General features: G+C 37.8%; 2 protein-coding genes across 2 annotated transcripts; one reads left to right on the top strand and one right to left on the bottom strand.

Annotated features, from left to right (window-relative positions):
* The first annotated feature begins 12,615 nt into the window (after positions 1–12,615).
* Positions 12,616–18,030, top strand: nipsnap2 (nipsnap homolog 2). The gene is made up of 10 exons (XM_087795716.1): positions 12,616–12,729; positions 13,489–13,628; positions 13,702–13,747; positions 14,047–14,141; positions 14,859–14,929; positions 14,994–15,134; positions 16,303–16,334; positions 17,096–17,190; positions 17,315–17,398; positions 17,470–18,030. Exons 1-10 carry the CDS (start codon positions 12,638–12,640, stop codon positions 17,532–17,534), a joined length of 861 nt encoding a protein of 286 aa, XP_087651842.1. The 5' UTR covers positions 12,616–12,637; the 3' UTR covers positions 17,535–18,030.
* psph (phosphoserine phosphatase) lies at positions 17,450–20,629 on the bottom strand. Its single transcript, XM_087795717.1, has 6 exons — positions 20,567–20,629; positions 19,897–20,040; positions 19,679–19,813; positions 19,455–19,600; positions 18,528–18,676; positions 17,450–18,451 (listed from the first exon to the last, which is right to left on the bottom strand). Exons 2-6 carry the CDS (start codon positions 20,034–20,036, stop codon positions 18,341–18,343), a joined length of 681 nt encoding a protein of 226 aa, XP_087651843.1. The 5' UTR covers positions 20,037–20,040; positions 20,567–20,629; the 3' UTR covers positions 17,450–18,340.
* Between the last annotated feature and the right edge of the window lie 128 nt (positions 20,630–20,757).

Raw genomic sequence — 20,757 nt, 5'->3', positions numbered from 1 at the left:
CAACAAACATGATGTACGAGTTGTGAAGATGAGATGGTACATGTGACAAACTGTTGCTCTACGATACTACAAATTAAGATGTACACTTTTTTTTTTACGCATAATTAAGATGAATTGAATAGTTTTACATCCGGGCACTGTAATAAACTACAGCTATTATCTCCTCTCGAGGTTGTGATGGATGTTCAAGATCTTTATTTTTCCTTGACGTACACATTATTCTCTTCCTCTGCAATTCACCATTTTGATTATCAACTAACTTTAGACCCCGCTCGAGAGCAGGTTGACCTATAGTTCAGATACAACTTGAAAGGTCATTCTGTCACCAAATCATGTATATAATCTTCATTAGCAACCATAAAGCAAAGTTTAAAAACTACATTAACTAATTACTAACTACATTTATTAGTATTATATATAATAATATTAACTACATTTTTCTTTAGCTAAAGCAGGAGAAGCCAGTGACACGTTTTGAGAAAAGACAGATAAAACCCCGAAAAACGTAGTCAAATGGAAACATGTTGAAAAAGAATTGAGTTATAGAAAACAATTAAAAGGTTAGAAATTGATATTTGAAAGCAACATAATTCTAAAGTCTTCATCATTTATATAGATTATGATTTTCAACACCTACAATAAAAATGTCAAAAACGTATAAATAAGTAAATGCAGTAAACAATTTGTCCAACTTTCCATTAAAAGATTTTACAGCTCGCAGCCTCCCCAGGATGTGGTGCCGGCCAGAATGAAATCTACAAAAACCTGACGGGTCGCGATTGGAAAATTGTAATCTTTAACACATTTTAATCAAACTTCATCATAGGACGTTCATAATAATATTCCACATGACACTAAACTCTCAAGCAGACTCACTGTTTCCAAACTGAGGAAAAAACACCGTAACGGTCTCTTTTTAAGCATTTTTTCTTTCTGACGTTGTTAACTTGAAGTAAATTGCTCTCATATGGAAGCGATGTTTGCCACACTTGTCAGAATATTTCCTGGTGATATTGACGGAATCATCTTTTTGGAGGGTCTTGAAATGTGACTGGAACCCCACCTCTGTCTGGAAATGCGTGTATCTGCACAATAAACACCTTCCACCACCAGAGTTTTATTGAACTTGCAAAGGCCTTCGAAAAATAAACTCAACATGATTTCCAGTTCAATTAGAACCATCTGCTGTTGTCTCCGGCAATGAAGGGAAACACTGACAACATCCTTGTATCTCTCGCACAAATAAATGTGTTTTGACCTCAAGTGTTTCTTTAGAAACATGCAGCGTTGAAAGAAAAGCTACATTTGTAGTCTTCTTTACATTATTCAACTTAACACTTTATCATATCACATCTTCCTTTCATTTGTGGGAATGGTTTCTAGATAATTCACTTCAGATGAGCCCATCTCGCTCTACGGCTGTGAAGGACTTCCTGCTTGTGACATATCACTGAAGGCATTCAGCCGAGCGCGAGCCAACACTCAAATATTTACTAATTAAAAAACACCTTTGCTTATTTTCTTCTGCTAAATCTTAATGGGATCACATATGGTTGGAGTCTATCTAAGCTACCTGAAACATGAAGACATGTTGCACCAACACATGCTATGACAATTAGGCCGAACATTAATAAGGTAAGTTTTCATAATTTCAAATCTTTTCTTAATAGAATACAATCACTTTGAAGCTAAACTTCTTTGTTTTAATCTTGCTTTTGATTTTATTAAAGGTCAACTAATGTGTTGATTTCTTAACCTGATCTTGGACTCTATTGTATCATCAGTATGTGTCTGTTTGTTCAAAACTCTCTTTTCATTCAAATATTTAAACTTCAGAATTCGTTTCTGAAAACCCTTGTTTTTCTGGAGATCAAATCTAGTTTACCATAACCACACCCACTCTTCTGTGATTGGTCAAACATCAAGGTTTGTCACCGCACATGAGCAATCCCAGAAGTCTCCACCTCAAGGGACTCGTTGAATAAACAAAGCGGGGCATGATTACAGCTGGCTGGAGGAGGAGTAAAGCCATTATTACGTCATAATGTACTCTTTTAACCTCTAGTTCGCCCAGATTTCAGGTGGAGGAGAACTTTATAAAGTAATAACTTCAAAACATGGTCATGATGAGACTTACTTCATCTTGAAGAGAAACAGTTTAAAATGTAAAATATGCGAGTCTGGAGATTTGAGTCTTCCTATTAGTTGCCCATTAACAGTGAATTAAAGTTGAGCCACAGGGGTGACTTCACAAGAGAGAGGCAGAATAAAGATGAAAAAGTATTTGGTAACAGCCAATTACAATGAAAAGTTAATCTAAATGACATCATGAATCTGTAATAAAATCCCTTACTTTCCTACCACTGCTTCAAGGTGAAATTCAAACTCCAGCATGTAACGACTAAAACGCTAATTGACTCGTTCTCACTCTCCAAAAACATTTTACGAGACCCTCATTGTAATGGCACAGCTGCCAGTGTTCCAACGAATACCTAGATTACGACGAATTAAATGCAGGTTTGAATTACAGGTCGTCGTTGACGTTCCCTCTCTAATCACTCGTGCTACCTTCTATTAGAGTGACACACATGTTGACCCACGCTTAATTTACGATTTCACTTTTTTTTAGAGCTGCAACATTACAGATCGTAAAGTATGTTGGCCGTGATCGGCAGGACACACATGTGGAATGTTTTCACTTACTTTTATTGACTATAACATTAGAACACAAAACATGCTGTAATTCCTGTGATTCTGCCATTTTTGTATATTTTAAGAAAATGTCATTTTGGTTTGTCGTAATGGCCTCGATCAGCAAGTACATTAGGGTTTGAAGTCTTAAACAGGGCAAAACACAAACAGCACTTCAATCAACAGGTGTTTTAAACTGACATCTTTTCAAATATTATAAATAAATGTGCCGAATTAAACTAACATCAAGCTATTGAAATGACAGACGAGACGATGAATCACTAGGTTATCACATATCAATTACATTCGATCAAGTTTTACACTCAGTGTACACCTTGAAGTGGATGATAATTGGGATCTGAACAGACCCAAGAAAAAAAGCAGAAATAAATCATTTAAAATGAACAGGTCACAGCTGTGTGTTGAGGTCATCGGCGTGTACATGCCGTTTATGTTGCACCTGCCTATAATAAAACTTAATCAGTGATTGTCATCGGCACGTGAAATTTAATCAGGGCTAGTAATGAAGTGGTCGGAATTAATCCCAACGTTCCACCTGACATCAATCTTTGGCCGAAGGAGGTGTTTTTTCTGGATACAGATAAAACATTGAAATCATCTTTTGTTCTGATCTCATTGTATCCGCAGTAAATCTTCTTAAGGTATTTATTTGATAATATTGGATGCTTCATGTCCCGGTGAAATAAATTATGAACTCAATTTTCTATACTTAAAAAAAGATAAACTACAATAACACTGATCATCAGGACTTTAAGTTTGTAACTACAGTGAATGACACCTGAGAGTTCAAATTATAAGTATAATAAGTGTCTTTGATATGGTGAATAGTGAAAAAGTACTTACCATTAAATAAAAGGAGTGTAGTGTATTTGTCAGGATACATCTTAAATACATGGATTTGACCCAAAACGAAGGAAAGTTCAATCAATACGGTTGAATCGTTTTTTATTATTGTAGAAAGTGCGATACGGCCGACCCAGACTTCTTAATGTCCCTCCTATGGTCAGCCATGTTGAGTCGGCTCGTACGTTTGATTTTGGAAAGAAAAAAAACAGATCACTTTTCATTAAACAGTGATATTTCTCTGAACCACTTCAACCTCGACTGTTTTTTGTCATCTTTATCACTCTCTAAAATCCTGCCAATGTTCAAAATATGCGTGTTCTGACAGCCGTTTTAATACCTACAGATGTTTTTAAAGCTTTTCAATTAAGATGTAAATGTGATGTCTTAACAGGTAAAACATAGTTGGCATGAATCTCGTTTTAAATATACTGTACATTATAAATAAATGGAAACATGTTTTGGATTCATTGATTACAGCTGTTGTCGAGCCATTCTTGGATCCTGAAAAAATTGGAATAAAGACCTCAGAGAATCTTATTAGACAAAAAGTTTGGAGACTGAAAATGCTTCACCTTCATTCCAAGACGAAAAAAGAACTGAAGATGCCTTTTGGAATTAACGTCTAAGAATTTTACGATCCAAACCCATGTCAACCAATTTAAACCTCCAGAATCTGTCATTAAAGGAAAAATGGAATGTAAAAGACGGCTCGCGTGGAAACGTCTGGAGGATGTATGAGGGTCATGTCGGACAAAGAATACTGTGAAATTAATAAGAAGAGGAGGACAAGTATTAAGGAAATATAGGATTTCATAAGGGAGGAAAAGCAGAGGATAGGACTGACTAGGGAGGACGTATAACTGATTTTAGTTCCTACTTCTTTTTCATTCCATTGTCAGAATATTACGTTAACATTTACACAAAATTGTGAAACTTAGCTTGGTAAGTGCCGCAAAAAGGTATCATCAAAAAATACAAACGGTCTATTTTGATTTTTACATTATTGTTGTAAAACATCAATAAAACATATTCGTAATTGTTTTAGTAGTTAAATGTAATCAATTTTTCAAGTTAATTAATAACAATGACTATACGTTTCCACAATACGATATGAAAATGATAACATTGTGAAACATGATTTGTTGTTTTTGTTCACGTTATCTACTCGATTCTGGGAATGTTTTCAAAGACTTATTTGTTTAAGATTCCTCTGGCTTTAGATTTAAACTAAATTGATCGTTTGAAGTTACATCAGTTTTGATAACAGGCCTCATCCAGCACATGTGACGGCGACCATCGAACGCACTCGTCTCATTTCACCGCAACAAATCCCTTCAGCGATAACCAAATAATCCAGACGGATGAGCATTTATAGAGGAAATAATATGCAAAGGTATGACAAGATTTCCTGTAGAACAAACCTTGATTCCAGCATTAAAAGTGGTGTTTTTACAGCAAAATAACTAGTCATGGGTATTGATAGCTAAAAGAATGTAAGAAACATCAATAATACAAAGTCATTTCCGTACATGCACAGATGCAAAGATAAACTTTTCCCATGCGAATCACAACAGGCCGTTTTACTTTCCCAAGCAAATCCTGAGGAAAGCAAATATAGCCTGAAATACAAATTATTGTTTGATCAGAGTACAAGAGAGAAATATTGTGAGCCAACCATTCATCCATCAACTCTCTACTGCCTGTTCTCACACAGATGCCCACTGATGCTCAGAAACTGTACCCGGTGCCCTCAGTCTCTTTTTTTAAACATCAAAATCTGCAAATCACCGTCGCTCTTTCTGATGTTTGAAAGAAAACACAAGTGCAGATACAAGTCTTAGGCCTTGAGACATGATGTAAAGTACAAATTACTTCCAGACAAACATCTCAATGGTGAAAGAAGACCTGGCTTGAGAAGGCGGTTCCCACCCTCACGGAATCTTATTTTTGGCAAGAGCCGAAACCCTGTTAATTTTTCATCTACTATTCCGAGCTCGCATGTGAGACGCAAAGGATGAGCCGTGGTCAACGTCACAAAATACCACAGTGAGAGCGAGGGATTCCTCTGGACTCCAGTCAGTCCAGACCTGAGAGGGAGATAAGTCCTGATGAAAATGGAGACAACTGGAGCTTTGAACATGAAGAGAACTCTTCTTTGTTCGACTCGTCTCTGTAGCGTTACCTCACATGCCCTCGTGTCCGAGCCATGACGAACGGATTATCGATAAGTAATTTATGCAGTTTATGTTTGTGCTTTTCAGCTCGACGAAAAGATTTATCAGCGCCAGAAGAAATCAATTCCTGGAAAACAAACCGTTTTTGTCTGCGAGGGCTAATATTTGCAACACTTGCTTTCACAGACTTCCAGTTTGAACATGAAAGCCCGGAATGTTCTGCGAACCATCAGTGATGAACCTGTGGTTTCCCTGATTTATTGAGAACATTGAAGCATCCATATGAGTATTTTTAACCAACAGTCCCAACCATTCAGTGGCAACACCTGCCTACCATTAAACTCATTTATCTTCAGGTTAAACAACAACACAACTACCAGTTTCTAAACATACCCTTTTCCATTGCAACACTGAGATAAACCTCCCTTTTTAGACAATATGTGAAGATAATGTGGTGTTTGAGGAGCATTGAGTAACATTTTGACCTTTTATAAACGTTTTTTTCTGTGATAATGATTTATACTCTGAACAGGAATGACTCAGATGATGGTTCCTGGTGGTGATTGTGTGTAAAACAAAAGTGTTCTTATGTTTGACGGTTATTAACATATAAAGAATCTAGAAAACGTTACCTTTTTTGGTGGTGATTTAAGCAGTCACCACAACTGTATTACGAAAGGTTGGACGGGACGTCGGTTTCATTCATTTACATCATGGTTTAAGTGCTTTCTTTAAGCATCCTGCGATAGAAAATGCAACACAAAATCTTTTTTTTTTTAGTAAATGCAGTGGTTGGGTTTCTGTTTTTAAAATGGTTATACTGTTGCAATTACACAAGACTAACAGTAGGGGGAGCGAGAAATTATTAGTTTTAATTTTCCATTGTTCTGCTTTGAACTTATTGAACATCACCATAATTTAAGACTTGGTGCAGGAAACCCAAATTTATGATGTTAACAAAAAGAGCAATAAAAGATTAACTAGTAAAGTAACTAATAAAAAGACCAGAAAAACCACTGGCTAACTGAACTAAAAGAAACCATAAATACACATACCAGTGAAATCTGATGTCACCACAGAGACAATGGAGTTTTTTAAATGCACAACAATCAAGGGGAACTGGGATCAGGTGAGACGAAGACACAAGTGACACGAATCAGGGAAATCAGATCAGGAGCACGAGAGGAAGTTGACAAGACAAACACACGTGGATCAGGATTTCACAATAAAACTAGGAAGTGATGCAAAAGGTCAAATAAATGACAGGACATGACAAGAACAGACGTTAAGCAACATTAGAAATGTACCATGATACATTTTACTCGCTAAAATGTGCTAACTTTATCAGGTGTCAAACAGTAAATGAATGGAATTCACAATTAAACTATGCTTGTATACTGCTACTTGTAAAAGTCTCAATAAAGAAACCCAGATAAACACCATGGAGATAATCTAAGTGTCTTGATGATAGCTTGAATGCCACTGTCTGTTTCCAGCTTACTCCCGTCTGTGCCCGACCACATATGGAGCGTGAGGACATATTTGAACAATGTGTTTCCAGCACTTTCTCATAATGTCAACCGCTTTTGGCAAAGTCTTAACAGCAAAGCATGTTCACAGTTAAGCCAAAGATAATAGGAGGCAGGAGAGGGGAACTGCAAAGACAGCGCGTTAGATAATTTGGCTGAAATATTTGAAATAAATGCTGAAGATCAACCGGGACATGCAGCCTTCCAGGGGAAAGGGTTTGGGGATTTAACAGACTTGAACCTAGACCAAACAGTTCTTTTTACATTTCTGATAAATGGCACCCTTTATTTCCAAGTCCATTAGTGGAGGACTCGTATCATCTGTTTTCACAGCTGTTCCTCTCCGAGTCTGGGGTACGAACTATGTGTTGTATGTCCTAGAAAGAGATTATTGACCATTTCTCGTTACCGTAGCGATGCAGGAACACATTACAAGAATGTACTATAACTATTGAAGAACACATACTTTAAACACTTTCTCAATGACACCGTTGCCACAAACAAGCCATATACATATAAGAAAACTGTCCCATAATATGTAGTCCCTAACATCCTGGTGGTTGGACCCAGTACTGGCATGAGAGGCATTTGTTAAGGGCCACAGTGAAAAAAGAAACATACACACTTTGTTGTATTGAATCTCTTTTAGTTCCAAAAAAAAAATGAAACCTGTAAACTATTTTTAAAAAATGAGAAGAAAAAACAAACTCTACATGGGACCATCTTGTTGCAGGGAAACCAGGCCAGGGCTCCTACTGATTCAGCGTTATGGTGAGGTGAACTTTCTCTTTTTGCTGGTCATGCTATTTTAGTTTTACTGTTTTCAAGGTCGGTTGTGAAAATAATGCCGACATTAAACCGCTCAGCCGTGCAGAAAGGGTTGGGTAGTCTTTGATGCAAAAATATTTTCCATCTTTTAGCACAAATCCCTTTTAAATATCCATTTTATTTGGACCAGACATTCGACAAATACTCAGTTTATTTCAAAATTGAATTCAGCATCAGGAACTTTTATTGCTGGTCTTGTAACCAGAACAGAGGATTTTTCTTGTGATGTGTGTCAGTGCAGAACAAAATGATCTAATAAGATAACACGCAAAGTAAGCAATAGAAAAACAGAACCCAGCAAAAGGCAGCCATATTGCGGCTCCTAAACCTATTTCCTCCTACTTTAAAAAAAAAATGGGTTGACATTGTTAACCTTTTTGTTATCTCAGGGCCAAAGTGATCCGAAGGCCTCGAAACGAACGTGTTTGTGATATCCCTTGTGTTGCCTCTGGGACAAGGTGAACGACCTCCCTGGCTTCCATAAATACATATGCAGTGATGGAGGTCGTTCGTCTTGACCCAGAGACAACACAAGGGTTCAGACTCAAGTTGGAATTCTATACAGATATTTTTGCCAAATTACAGAATAAACAGACAAACATTAGGTGTTGTTAATTATATGAATAGAGATATAGAGAAGTTACGCAGCTGTGGTTCTCACAAGTTTCACATTTAGTATTTAGTGAAAGCAGGAAATAAGAGATTTACTGCTGCGAACTGTCCTGTGCAATATCGAAAAAATGTAACTAAACACTGCTTCAAATTCACCATAGACTAGCTTTGGGAAAAATAAACTTGATGTGGGACTAAAGATGTAATTAAAAGAAGAACAGATGTCTCAAAGGCCTCCTGAGATAAATGTCTCGAAGGTCCTCCAGCTGTGTTTCTGCAGTAGCGAACTGTTACTGCTGCTTGACGGCTCAGGAAGAAAAGAGGACACTCTTGATTTAGATTAATTACAGTTGTATTTCTAACTGTATTTTAAAAAATGTTACCAAAAAAGATTCCTTTCGAAAACCTTGTCAACTTTTTGAGACGTTTATTTTAACTTTTATTTAATATTCCAAACAAATAAACATTAAGGAACAACATTCAAGAAACGGAGGGTAAAAATCTAACTACACGTTTTAAAAGTGAACAAAATCAAAGAGAAATAAAATTTAAAATAAGTATTTGGAAAAGAAATGAAACACTATTCCCTTAAATTTAAAATGTATAATCTCTCACTATAACATACGACAGTAACGAGTATTAGTCTCAAGGAATCAAAGATTTCTTTTTTTTTTTATTAAGAGAAGAGATTAATGTCGTATAAAATACATTTATTACAAGATTAAAGTTGTAGGAAAATACTTTATTTCAAGATTTAGGTTGTAGAAAATACTTTACTTCGAGATTAAAGTCGTACAAAATACTTAATTACGAGATTAGGGTTGTACAAAATACTTAATTCTGAGATTAAAGTTGTACGAAATACTTTATTTCGAGATTTAAGTCGTACAATATACTTTTGAGATTTAAGCAGTACAAAATGTATTTATTACGAGGTAAAAGTTAAAAACAGGAATATCATTCATTATGTACAAAATCTAATAACTTTCACTTCTAAGAACAAAACTATTGTTGTACAAAGAACAAATTACACAATCAGTACAATTATTTAAAGAAATGCAAATGTTCAAGCATGATTTGTAAATTATATTAAGTGAAAAAATAAGTGAAACAAAAGCAGCAAACTGAGAAGCACTCAAAGAGAGCAGACCTCCCACAAGCTGCACATTTACACGAATATTGTGATGATCTGGACCCAATATTAATACTTAATACTATGTATATTTTACCTGTTTCATTAGATGTGGCACGATAGGGGGCGGTAGCGTTCTAAATCCTGCTCGAACATCAAAGATATATGCATACAGTATAGCACAGTTTACCAAACAATGATTTGTCCCATGATCTACTTTTAAGATGTAGTTAAAATCTGTATTATTTTCCAATTCTGTTCATTACTCCTCCATTTATAACCATTTTTACTGAGGGCGATGTTTGCTTATGCTATAAGTTCTCAGGACTGTGGAGAAGTGAGAGGATCTTCCCTCCCAACATAATCCACCTTGCTTAAACATTTCTCAAAACAAAATGTTGAATGTGGTCGTGCTTCGAATTCCCAGACATGTCCACATGTTGCCTTTTGTTATTCAAAAATGTTTCACTCAGAAAAGACTCCCAAATGATTAATGTCTTTGAACTTAAAAGACAAATCCTTCCATAGTTTCTGAATTCCACTGGTGGTAAGTAGTGTTTCTCCTCCAGCCAAGCAGGTTTTGGCAATGTGGTCCCCGTTAGCTTCATCGTCACTCTGTCAAATAATAAATCAATCTCAACTGTACTAAATTCCTCCAAGGCTGTAACCCCTCCAGCTTCTTCATCGTGCAAATGGATCCCCGAGTCTCGTGTGTTTGTCCAACAGGTTCCATAAGAAAAAACAGGATGTTACTTTTGAGGAATTTAAGACCGTGAGTCCCCACATATCAAACACCAAACTTTTTTCTTTTTTTTTCATAGATGAGATCAACGCTGGGTACGTTAAACAAAACCATTATCCTGCTCCAGGAAGCCACATGTGGTGAGAGGTTCAAGTTATGCTTTATTAATTCAGGAAATGTTGCTGAGATCATCACAGACTCGTATTGATTCAAGAACTCTTTATTCTGTTCCTCAGAGGAGTACTTCTTTCTAACATCGCGTTATTCATGGAGTGAGCTGAGAACCTGTTAAAATCGGAACGGTTGAAATGCTGAACAAAGAACTGAATCGGTCCAGGAGCCTAAGAACTCATGGTGAAAGCAGACGGCGACAGAGCGTTGGGCCTTGTCATTAGTCCCGATACTGATCAGTGTTGTGTCAGAATTCAAGGGCCTAAACCTTTAGCAGTAATCTAATTAATTAGAGGAATGATGATGGATGTGATTTGGGGGAGCACCGTCATGAAAAGCCAAGTTTCACAGCTGCATTTCATTACCATGGCGACCACACATTGCTGTCAACTCAGGACAAACACTCAACTATTTGGGGATTTCAAATTGGAGGATTATTTTCTTCAAACTGGCCAATGGGAGTTGCAGCAGTTTACCAGACACTGATGAAGTAGGTGTGGAAATATGATTGACCTAATTCGTGGGCCAAACAAAATTTATATATATATATATATATATATATATATCGATAGATGGATGGATGGATCACAAAATCATTTTTTATTCTTGGAGGCCCAATTTAATCTAAATTATCTGTGTTTTTCCTCAACTACCAAACATGCATTATAATTCTTAACCTATAACATTGTTTTCACTGTTATTGGATGTCTCTGTTTAAAGTTTGACATCGATAAGCTAAGTGCCTTATCTTATCCTACACACCGGCATCTTAATAGGTCAAGATATCAACATGAATCATATTTTATTTGAGCCGACCATCAGGCGGGCCACGAAAAAATGACTTGGCAGGCTGGATTTGTTGTTGGCTGGCTTATATCGTCCGGATTTTTCTTGTTGGATTCCTATTGAGGTGATCTGGTGGAGGCCCAGTGGCAGACCTGGATGATCCCCCGGAAGGAGGTTTTTGGCAAAAGTAAAGTCTGGGTCAAGTCTTTGCGGTCGAAAAAAAAGAGTTATAATAAGATTATATTTGTTTCTTTTTTTTAAATAGACTTCAATAGTATTATAGAATCTACCTCCGACTGTGTTCGCTCAGTTGGAAAAACCAAACAGCGATGGCTGACACAACATGACAGTTATGTGGTAAATGTAAGGAGGAGAAAGACACTGAACAGTCGCGTGGAAGAACTAACCAAAAAAGACCTGTATTCGGTCCAGGAGCTTCCTTACAACAGGCAACAACAAGCACCTGCGAGACCAGCTCTCTCTCTCACACACTTAAAAAACAAACTTTGTTTTAGACAGACGGACAGACAAGTTCATGTGTTCCCTCCTGTGATAGGTTTAAGGCCGCCACATGAGGTCATCGGATTCCTTGAACTAATTACAATGATGAATGTGTAACTTGTCCCACTTGAACGCACCACGTCAGAGAAGAGCTCCAGTAGACACAGTAAGTGAAATCACCTGTAAGGATGAGCAATTTAAGTGTTTTATCTCTGCAGCGAAGCATAAATAAGCCGCCTGCTTGTCACTGTGGAATGTTGCTGAGCTAATATTTATGAGGCAATGTGTTTTCTTCTACTGACTTATAGGAAGTGTAATTTTACGCAAAGAACTATTTTAAACGAAAATAGGTAAGTCTGTTCTTTTTAACTAAATTGCTGTCAAATATTCCAATAAAAGTAATTACATCAATGAATTCACCTCTGCATGTGCACCCAAATAAGGTTTTCATTTAACCATATTTTTTATAGCAAGATCATTTCCGTGAACTACATTTTAAATCAAAATGACATTCTCTTACTTACTGAACTGTGGAGCTCACTCGAGAGCGGCGCTGCAGCTCCTCCTGGTGGTTGGGTCGTGTAACTGCTTGTGTGTGTTGAAGATGGCGACTGGAGTCCTTCAGAAACTGAGCGGAGGTCTGAACCGGGCCAGAACCGGAGCATGCCCCATTGGACAGCTGTTGTTGTGCAGCAGGTCAGTTCGTAAACGCGATGCATTAACATGTACGATTGTTACTATTGTTTATGGAGTTTACGGAGTCTCTGGTTCTGCACTGGGTCCGGACATGCTAGCTGCTGTTTATGCTAACTGCTGGCCTTTTTAGCTTTGCAACACCACATCATAAACACACATTTGTATTTACATTTTTTAAAACGGGGCATTTAGGTGAGTTGTGTTTGCCAATGAAAAGAAACGACAGTCGATTTATTTATGTTGTCATAACAGAGAAATCTCTCAAGGTCAGTTAAAGTCTCCTCATCTCACTGACTATTGTTTATTATTTCAACGTATATACAACATAAAATGATGTAATTTTTTATCACAGTGTTATTATTCATCAATATGTACACACTTGCACGTGCATTCCAGAAGAATAGCACTAAAACACATTATAGAAACGATGAAATAACTACAATTCCACTGCACTCACAAACCTGAATAATCGAAGGTTTGAGCATGTTAAAAGAAAGGTAGAAGAGTCACTTTAAAAAAAGAAATTACAAATTAAGATGTTATTACTAATGGGATACTAAAACTACAGCTTTAGATTCTTACTGCTTTTCCTGTAAAATAAATGTTACTTTTAATACAGTTTCTCGTTTAAAAAAAAACACACACATTTATTGCATTGTTCATATATATATATGACAGCATTTGGTCATATTTATTAAACAATAAGGTGTTTTCCTGCATGTATTTATTGGATTGTGTTTTTCTTGACATGATTTACAGAGGATTAGCAACATCGAGCCACAGGAACAGAGAAGACAGCTGGTTCAAATCTCTGTTTGTGAGGAAAGTAGATCCCAGAAAAGATGCACACTCAACCCTGCTGACCAAAAATGAGGAAAGTAACCTCTACAAGATTCAGTGTAAGTTGACCTTAAGAGTCGGGACATTAGCTAAAAAGTACCAGAACCAACGTGTCTTCATTTTGTATTTCAGTTCATAATGTGAAGCCAGAGTGCCTGGATTCATACAACAAACTGTGGTAGGTGTTGCATTCTGTTGTGTGTTGTCTGGGTTTTGTTTACGCCAGTATGAATGGTTTGGCGAGGTCTATTCCTGTGAGTTGATTGACAGTCAAGCCTGGTCTGGTCCTGCACTACGTTCATACTCAAGATGTCTGACGGTTCTGGGAGGAGACTTGTATAGTACTTCAAACATGTGACCAGAATACATGATTATGACTAAATGACTTTGAGAGCGACAGAAGATTTAAATGACATCCTTATTCAACATTACCCTGAACTGGTTTTACTGCGCTTATTTGTATTTATTCTACCACAGTGAGGAAGTTCTTCCATCCATCCATGCGGATAAGTACTACCCCTGTGAGCTGGTGGGAACCTGGAATACCTGGTATGGAGAACAGGACCAGGCTGGTAGGATTATTTACATTGATGCATGCATCATCCAACTGATGCGAGTCATCCAACTGCCCCGGGAAAAATGTAGATGTCAATTCATAAACTGTCATTAATGCTGTACACTATGACTAAAAATACTTTAAGGTTTAAGAACATGATATATAAAAGATAAATTGGAAAAAGGTTTCCCTGCAAACATGTCTAAGATCCAAATACAGTTTAAAAAATGTTCATGAGTAAATAATCCACATCCATGTTGGACCAGTAAAATCCCATTGAAACATTTACTTGGAGGTAGATAAAATTTCACATAATGGTGTATGGACAAATTAAAGAATGTGATGACAATGAAAACAATTTAAAATTCAGTTTTCCAAATGCACTTTTTAATTCAGTAATCTTAACTTTATTAATAGCTTTTGGATTACTCTAAAGGACTATGACTGGAAATATACTAAGTATGTTTTTTGGAGCGTAAAGACAACAAACACATATTAGATAATTATTTAAGTTTTTTTTAAATTGTAAAGAATAAGAGAAAGAGAACCAAGTCATATATTTGGACTAATCTCTGCTCTGATTCATCCAAAACTCCCACCCAGGGAGGATTGTTATTCCTCGACTTATGAGACCAACATCTTGTCATTAGATCATCCTGCCTGGAACTAAATTGGCCAGATTCTGACTGTGATGTTGTTCTGACTGTGGAACAATGTGCCGTTGTTTTTGCAGTTCATCTGTGGCGTTACAGAGGGGGATACCCCGCTCTGACCGAGGTGATGAACAAGCTCAAGCAGAACAAGGTAAAGCTTGTCCCTTCAGTGTTAAGAGTCATCCAAGTTACTGATAAGCGTTTTCTCCTGGCAGGAGTTCACAGAGTACAGAAAGGAGAGAGGCAAGATGCTGCTCTCTCGTAGGAACCAGCTCCTGCTGGAGTTCAGTTTCTGGAACGAGCCGGTGCCCAGGGAGGGCCCCAATATCTATGAGCTCAGGTCATACCAACTCAGGGTGAGTCTCACACGTTCTCAAATGTTTCCTATTTACTAATTAACTCTGCGAAACTCTTCAGGATAGGAATTTCGACCAACAACACATACTAAATCTGTTGTTTCCTGTTCAACAATTATCTACAACACATCATTTAATCCAGTCTTTCACAATTGCTCTCTTGATCTGCCTCTATTTTTTACTTAGCGTTTAGCTTAGCATGGGTATCTTGGTTTAACATGGTTAGTGAAATAATAATTTCTTACTCTATCTATTAGAAACAAAGTAAACATTGATGCAATGTAAAAAATAAAATACTTTCTATGGCAGGATCTTTATAGTTTTGTCTTCCAGCACCAACACACTTAATTTGTTTAATCTTTTAACTAGTGGACATAGTTAAGGATCTTGTAGTTGATTTTGCAACATTATGCTCATTTCAGGGAAAATGAAATGGCAGGAATAGCAGCAGCTGCCAAATTAACTTTTGAAACATTAAATTAAGTAAATGTACGATAGTGTCCAGTTAAATATCTAAACGCGTCACACAGTACAAGTAGAAGTAACAGTGGTTATTGGGAATAAAATGACGTCCATGATGTCCTTTTTGCCCTCGGAAAATATATATATATATAATAAATTAGGTGACTAGATATTAAAGCTTAGTTTATCTTTTGAAAATATCTAGACTTCAAATTAACATGCTTTTTTTTTTGGTATTCTTCACTTTCAAATGTATCTGAATTTCTCCCTCACTTCTATGTGGCGGTTCACTGCAACACATTGATAGAGTAACTGTGTTTCACTATATTCCATCTAGATGAGTCATGTTTCCTGGGTTTATTTCAGGTTTGAAAAAGTGTCGAGAGTGATGAACAATACTGAGGTACAACAAAAATGTTACATTACAGGAGTTAACGTGACATATTCCCTCTCTCATCGTTTTAAATGTAGCCCTACTCTCGGGGCCCTGCAGTAATAGTTATTGAATCATCCTTCCACATGAAGATTTGATTTATTGAACAGCAGGGAGTTTGTTGTCATCATCTTCAGAGAACAACACTGTCGTTTGTTTAGCCTGTTGACTCTGGAAAGAGGCGGCAAGTGTGACATCAGTCCTCACCAGAAGGATGTTCTTGTGTTTGCATGTTTTATTTCACTTAATAATGTTGTGTTTTCTTTGCTCCAGCCAGGAACCATGATCGAGTGGGGTAATTACTGGTAAGGCAACACAAGACATTTTTCAATAGTTGCACAATGACTAGTGTCTCATCACCATAACGAGACTCTTTTTTGATAGTTCCTTCAATATATAAAGAAAAAGTTGAGGCAAGTGAGACATGGGACTGCTTACTAGCTAAACAATCGTTTTCTGAATTCTTGTAAAGCTTAAAGTTTCTTAAGATAATACACTAAAAAGTCTTGGCTCCCCCTTGTGTTGAAACACCGCGATTGCAACATCAGGCAGCTAGTAGTGTTGGGACTGTGTCACGTTTTTAAAGAAGTCAAAAATGTCCAAACGGAAATACAAATCAAACACTTTTCGTTTGAGAAGGTGCAGAACTCATTTTCATAAACTATAGTACAATAACTAGAACTTTGATTAACTTTAAAAATGGCAGTTGGTGAACTCTAGGAACATAGAGCTGTGCAGCATTAGAATACACTTCGGTGCAATGCATATGCGAATTTCGTCCCAGGTGAACATTTTAATTAGTACAACTTTTGAAAGTTCGACCATCCTTCCCTCACATCTCCTGGAATGATACGATCAGCACCTAGTTCATCCAGGTGAGGCTTAGAGTAGAACCTTTGCATCCTTTCATAAAGATAGTTAAGGCATCTGAAGGTGTGGGACGTGTTCCGGGTCACATCATTATGAGAAGAACTCTTTGCTGCAGCACATCAACAGTTCACATCTGACTGTGTCTTTATTTTAATTCATGTGATCCTGTAGTGACATATGTTGTAACCGTCTGCAGGGCCAGAGCCATCGGCATCCGCCAGCAGAACAGAGAAGCCGTGGGAGGGTTTTTCTCACAGATTGGAGACCTCTACATGGTCCATCACCTCTGGGGTGAGACGATGATTCATGCAATCGCAGGACTATTAACAGAAATCGCTTTCAGCTTCCAACATCGCATCATTTACGGTGGAGACGTTAGACTAAAAAAGATTGACTGGTGTGAATTCTCTTGCAGCATACAAGGATCTTCAGTCCAGAGAAGAAACAAGGAACGGTGCCTGGCAGGAGGAGGGCTGGCAAGAGGTGGTCTATTACACAGGTCAGTGCCTTTTCATCCATTTAAAACTGATATCCAAGCACACATTTCTGATTTTTCATTCGCTCCTGCAGTCCCTCTTATCCAGCACATGGACTCAAGGATCATGATCCCGACCAAAGCCTCCCCGCTGAAATGAGTGAAGCGACCACTTGGAGGCGCCATTTCGAGAGTAACTTCCTCCAGAGCGTTGCTGACGGTTTCAACTGTCAACTCCATCAACTTTCTCACTCCTATAATATGGTCTCTGCGTTTATGTGTAAGAAACACTCCGGTGTATTGATGCAAAGAAAACTCTTTACGTTTCAGTTGTGAAACTTAACTATGGACAAATGACTTATAACTGATCATTATTGTGTCTAAAGTCCAGTGCCATTTCTTCATGACGCGTCTCTGAACGGTTACAGAAAGAGCAGTTGCATGTTGTTACATATTCAAATCATATTTATTTGAACTGAATTTGGATTGGAAAGGTTTTGTGAGCTGTACTTGTTACACAGTCAATATGACGGCTCGAAGCTGAATTACCCCTCATTTGTTTAGTGTGTGACACTCCTGGACGCTGCTGTGTAATACACCGATCATGTTGTGAAAGGAAACGCGTTCACAGATCATTAAAAATTACTCAAGCAACATTCTGGGATGTTTTGTCTCGAGTTTAATGTTCTAAACAGAACAACACCCAAACTTTCAAATCAATCATTGCACATGCTTCATCAAGCTAGAATGATGTTATCTTAAATACTAAAATCTGATCTGGGATCTGCTACTAAAAACTATTTGATCAACATAGTGTATTTTATTCAAAATAAAAAAAAAGCTGCTCTCAGCAACGTAGACATGAAATCGGCTCACTCATGTAAACATTATTATATAAAATCTATGAGAACCTGTGTCCTTAGAAATACACACCATCGGGTGCAAATATTTAAAAAAAAAGTTGGTCTAGATCTTCTCCAGTTCCTCTAGCAGCTCACCGAAACTTGTGACATACCACGCAGACTTCTCCTTCACCTGATGCCTCACCACGTTGCCACCGAAGCCAATGAAAGCACTCTGAGGAAACACAGTGTTAATGTTAAAGTGTTATGTTGTCAAGGTGGCCCAAAATTAAACCAATATTTAAACTTACAGCAGGAGGACATGCCTCGAGATCAGTCGCCCCGTCTCCGATCATCACCACCGTCTCAAAGCCGTACTGCTGCTTCAACATGTTGATGACCTTTCCTTTCCCACCGCTCTCAGCTGTCGGCTGACTCTCGTCAAAACCTGCGTACTCTCCTAAAAACACAAAAATGTCATTTAAACTTTGACACAAGATAGGTTATGCTAAAAAAAATATGGGTGTTTCCATTTTATTTTAAACCTTTAAAATTTCTTATCACTAGGCTGAACAATACTTTGCTAAACACAGATGTACCAAATTTCCTGAAGGACATCTCCAGCGGGATTAATAAAGTTTATCCATCTATCTAGCCATCCATCCAGCCATACAACATAAAAATGTAAATGTGTTGTTGGGGTTAAAAAAATAACTTAAATAATATATCAAAATATTTACTGAATATGAGCTCCTTTTGTCATTTCTTTTGGGTAAGAACACATGAAACGCATAAAAATTCAAAATGATCTATTATATATTCTTTTTTTAAACCAATCATTGCGAGCATTTCCTAGTATCTTATAAGAGTCCGTCACTGTACCCAGAGAAATCTAATCAGCTGAAACTTGGATAAGATATTCCTTTATTCGTCCCTCAGTGGGGACATTTGAGATGATAAATAGAAAGTTTTGTCTACACTATTAACAAGGTTACGACTGGCAATACCACAAGAGATTACATTATTTATAAACGCCATTAAGAGTGTTCATTTTCCAGTTATTTTGTAAGCCATTTAACTACTTTTTGCAACATAAATTTTATGAGCGGTCAATATATAGGAGATGGTGTATGTAGCCATTAACGGAAGATGAAGTAGCGTCAGTTTCCTTAACGTGCTGCATTGCTCTGACCGATAGATGACCAATAGCATGTTGGGTCATGAGGACTTCTAATTACCATTAAAGTGAAACTTGAGTCTGTTGGCGTAGACGTGATGCAGAGGAATGTCAAGTTGCGTGGCCACGTGTTCAACGATGGAGCGGAAGCCTCCTGATATGAGGAAAACCTGGATGTTTCGCTGGTGAAGACGCTCCACAAGTTCACTAAAGGAACACCAAACATGAACGTGTAAAAGAATATCTTCATGTTAAACATGTTAAATAGGGAATGAATGGACCCACGTGATGCCTGGTGTCAGCTGAGGTGGGTGGTCAGTGATCAGTTTGTTCACTTGTTCCCTCGAGCAGCGAATTATGGAGAGTCGTTCAGTCAAAGCCGCTTTAAAAGTCACCGAGCCTCCCATGGCTTTACGAGTCCTGCGGCGAAACACAAGAGATGGCAGCTATGTCAACATCCCAGCCGGATGTGTCAGATTGTCATGGTCACGACATGAACCTACATTTCAGTCACGGCGTCTCCAACACCGCAGAACTTGGCGAGTTCATCGATGCCCTCCTCTTTGATGACCGTGCTGTCCACGTCGAAACAAACGGCATCAGCTCTCCTGAAGACTTCTTTAGTCTGTTGAAGTGTTGTCATGGTGCTGGAGAGAGAAGAGAACAGTTTAGTGTGTGTGTGGACAGAGGAATGAAATCACTGAGCATCAGAACAAAGTCCTCTGATGTTCCATTGTGATAATAATTCATGGTCAACCATGCAGAAAACACGTCTATTGACTGGAAACATGCGGTGTTGTTGGCAGTGTTATATAAAGCTGCCTAAACAATACATAACTGGCGCCGGTGGTGGACATCATCTGCACCTATTGCGTCACCCGTGCACTCTTCAATGGAGCGAGCAGAAGTGGAACAATAAACGAGAGAAGCGAGCGACCGTTTGCTGCATTCAACCGAGCAAACATGAGCGGGTGGATGTTAGCAAACAGACGTCGATATAACACGAACAAATATTGAACTTTAGTGTTGCAAAGAAGGCAGAGGTCAACATTCTCTTCGAAAAGCGGACGTATACGAAGATGCCAGAGCTGCTGAACAATGTCAGAAGCTTTGAAAAGACAAAGAGCATAAAGGAAATTGATTTAAATGTGTTTCTGGTGGTTAAAAACTTACTGATGGTGGCAGAGCTGGAGGTAAGGCACGGTGGATGAAGACTTCTGCAGCAGCAGCAGCAGAATCAGCCGAGCGGAAGACTTCCGTCGCTACTGACCAATCAGGGACAAGCCGGTGAAGCTCCGCCCAGTTACGTCACACATGGCGTTGTAAAAATCTTTTTTTTTTTTTTTTGAATTATTTTTGATTAA

This window comes from Callionymus lyra, chromosome 7 (genome assembly GCF_982586985.1).
Source record: "Callionymus lyra chromosome 7, fCalLyr1.hap1.1, whole genome shotgun sequence".
NCBI classification, from domain to species: Eukaryota; Metazoa; Chordata; class Actinopteri; order Syngnathiformes; family Callionymidae; genus Callionymus; species Callionymus lyra.
This window is presented reverse-complemented; position numbering and strand designations above follow the sequence as displayed.

Excerpts from the sequence above, each read along its gene's own strand:
- nipsnap2 (XM_087795716.1), top strand. The coding sequence starts at position 12,638 with ATGGCGACTGGAGTCCTTCAGAAACTGAGCGGAGGTCTGAACCGGGCC. Across the intron at positions 14,142-14,858 it reads TGGAGAACAGGACCAGGCTG|TTCATCTGTGGCGTTACAGA; the intron begins GTAGGATTATTT and ends TTGTTTTTGCAG. Across the intron at positions 16,335-17,095 it reads ATCGAGTGGGGTAATTACTG|GGCCAGAGCCATCGGCATCC; the intron begins GTAAGGCAACAC and ends AACCGTCTGCAG.
- psph (XM_087795717.1), bottom strand. The coding sequence starts at position 20,036 with ATGACAACACTTCAACAGACTAAAGAAGTCTTCAGGAGAGCTGATGCC. Across the intron at positions 19,814-19,896 it reads GGAGACGCCGTGACTGAAAT|GACTCGTAAAGCCATGGGAG; the intron begins GTAGGTTCATGT and ends GTTTCGCCGCAG. Across the intron at positions 18,452-18,527 it reads TCGAGGCATGTCCTCCTGCT|AGTGCTTTCATTGGCTTCGG; the intron begins GTAAGTTTAAAT and ends GTGTTTCCTCAG.